The sequence below is a fragment of the Pteropus alecto genome, unplaced genomic scaffold, assembly GCF_000325575.1.
Source record: "Pteropus alecto unplaced genomic scaffold, ASM32557v1 scaffold12421, whole genome shotgun sequence".
NCBI classification, from domain to species: Eukaryota; Metazoa; Chordata; class Mammalia; order Chiroptera; family Pteropodidae; genus Pteropus; species Pteropus alecto.
The window spans coordinates 1-652 of record NW_006431831.1 but is presented as its reverse complement, the minus strand read 5'-3'; the positions used below and the strand labels follow the sequence as shown (position 1 = coordinate 652).

General features: G+C 73.3%; 1 protein-coding gene across 1 annotated transcript; it reads right to left on the bottom strand.

Moving 5' to 3' along the window:
• Positions 1–6: 6 nt before the first annotated feature.
• Positions 7–647, bottom strand: FAM213B (family with sequence similarity 213 member B; the record flags this gene model as incomplete). Its single annotated transcript, XM_006905927.2, has 2 exons — positions 7–351; positions 591–647. Coding segments are annotated over 2 exons (402 nt in total), but the record flags the coding sequence as incomplete, so codon positions are not given.
• Between the last annotated feature and the right edge of the window lie 5 nt (positions 648–652).

The window sequence follows — 652 nt, the reverse complement described above, 5'->3', positions numbered from 1 at the left end:
GCGGGGGAGATGAGAGCTGACACTGCAGCATGTCAAGGCCGCTCCGAGAAAGAGAGCGCTGGGCAAGGAGGCCAAATGCCTAGAGCGGGAATGAGCTAAGGGGGGCTGCGGGCCAGCTCCGTGGGGGAGGGGCGGGAGCGAGGCACCTCCGGCGAAGTAGCCCCCGTCCAGGAACTCCTGCAGTCCGAGGGCCGAGTGCCCCACGCCCACGAGTCGCACGCCATGCTGGTCCAGGAGCCCCTTGAGGCCGCTGAGGTCCTGGGCGATCCAGCGACACACCATGCAGCCGAAGCGCCGCAGGCCGGCCACCACGCACGCCTGCTCCTGCCACAGGCTCCGCAGCTCCACGGCCTGTGCGGGGGAGGGGCGCCGCGGGACCACCGCCCAGTGACTGTGGGCGCCCGCGCCCCAAGCCTTGCCCCAGTCCCGGCACCCACCTCGCGCGGGCGCCCATAGGCCAGCACCGCCCCCCCGCCCAGCGCTCCCCACCTGCCCACGACCCGCCCACGCAAGCAGGCCCCGGAAGCCGCTGCCAGGGCTCCGGGGCCGGTACCGGGGAACGCCCACCTCCCGCGCCCGTCTGGCCTCACCTCCCCGGTCACCGCGTGTTTCAGGACACACGCGCCCACGCGGGCAAGGTCGACGGCACTCA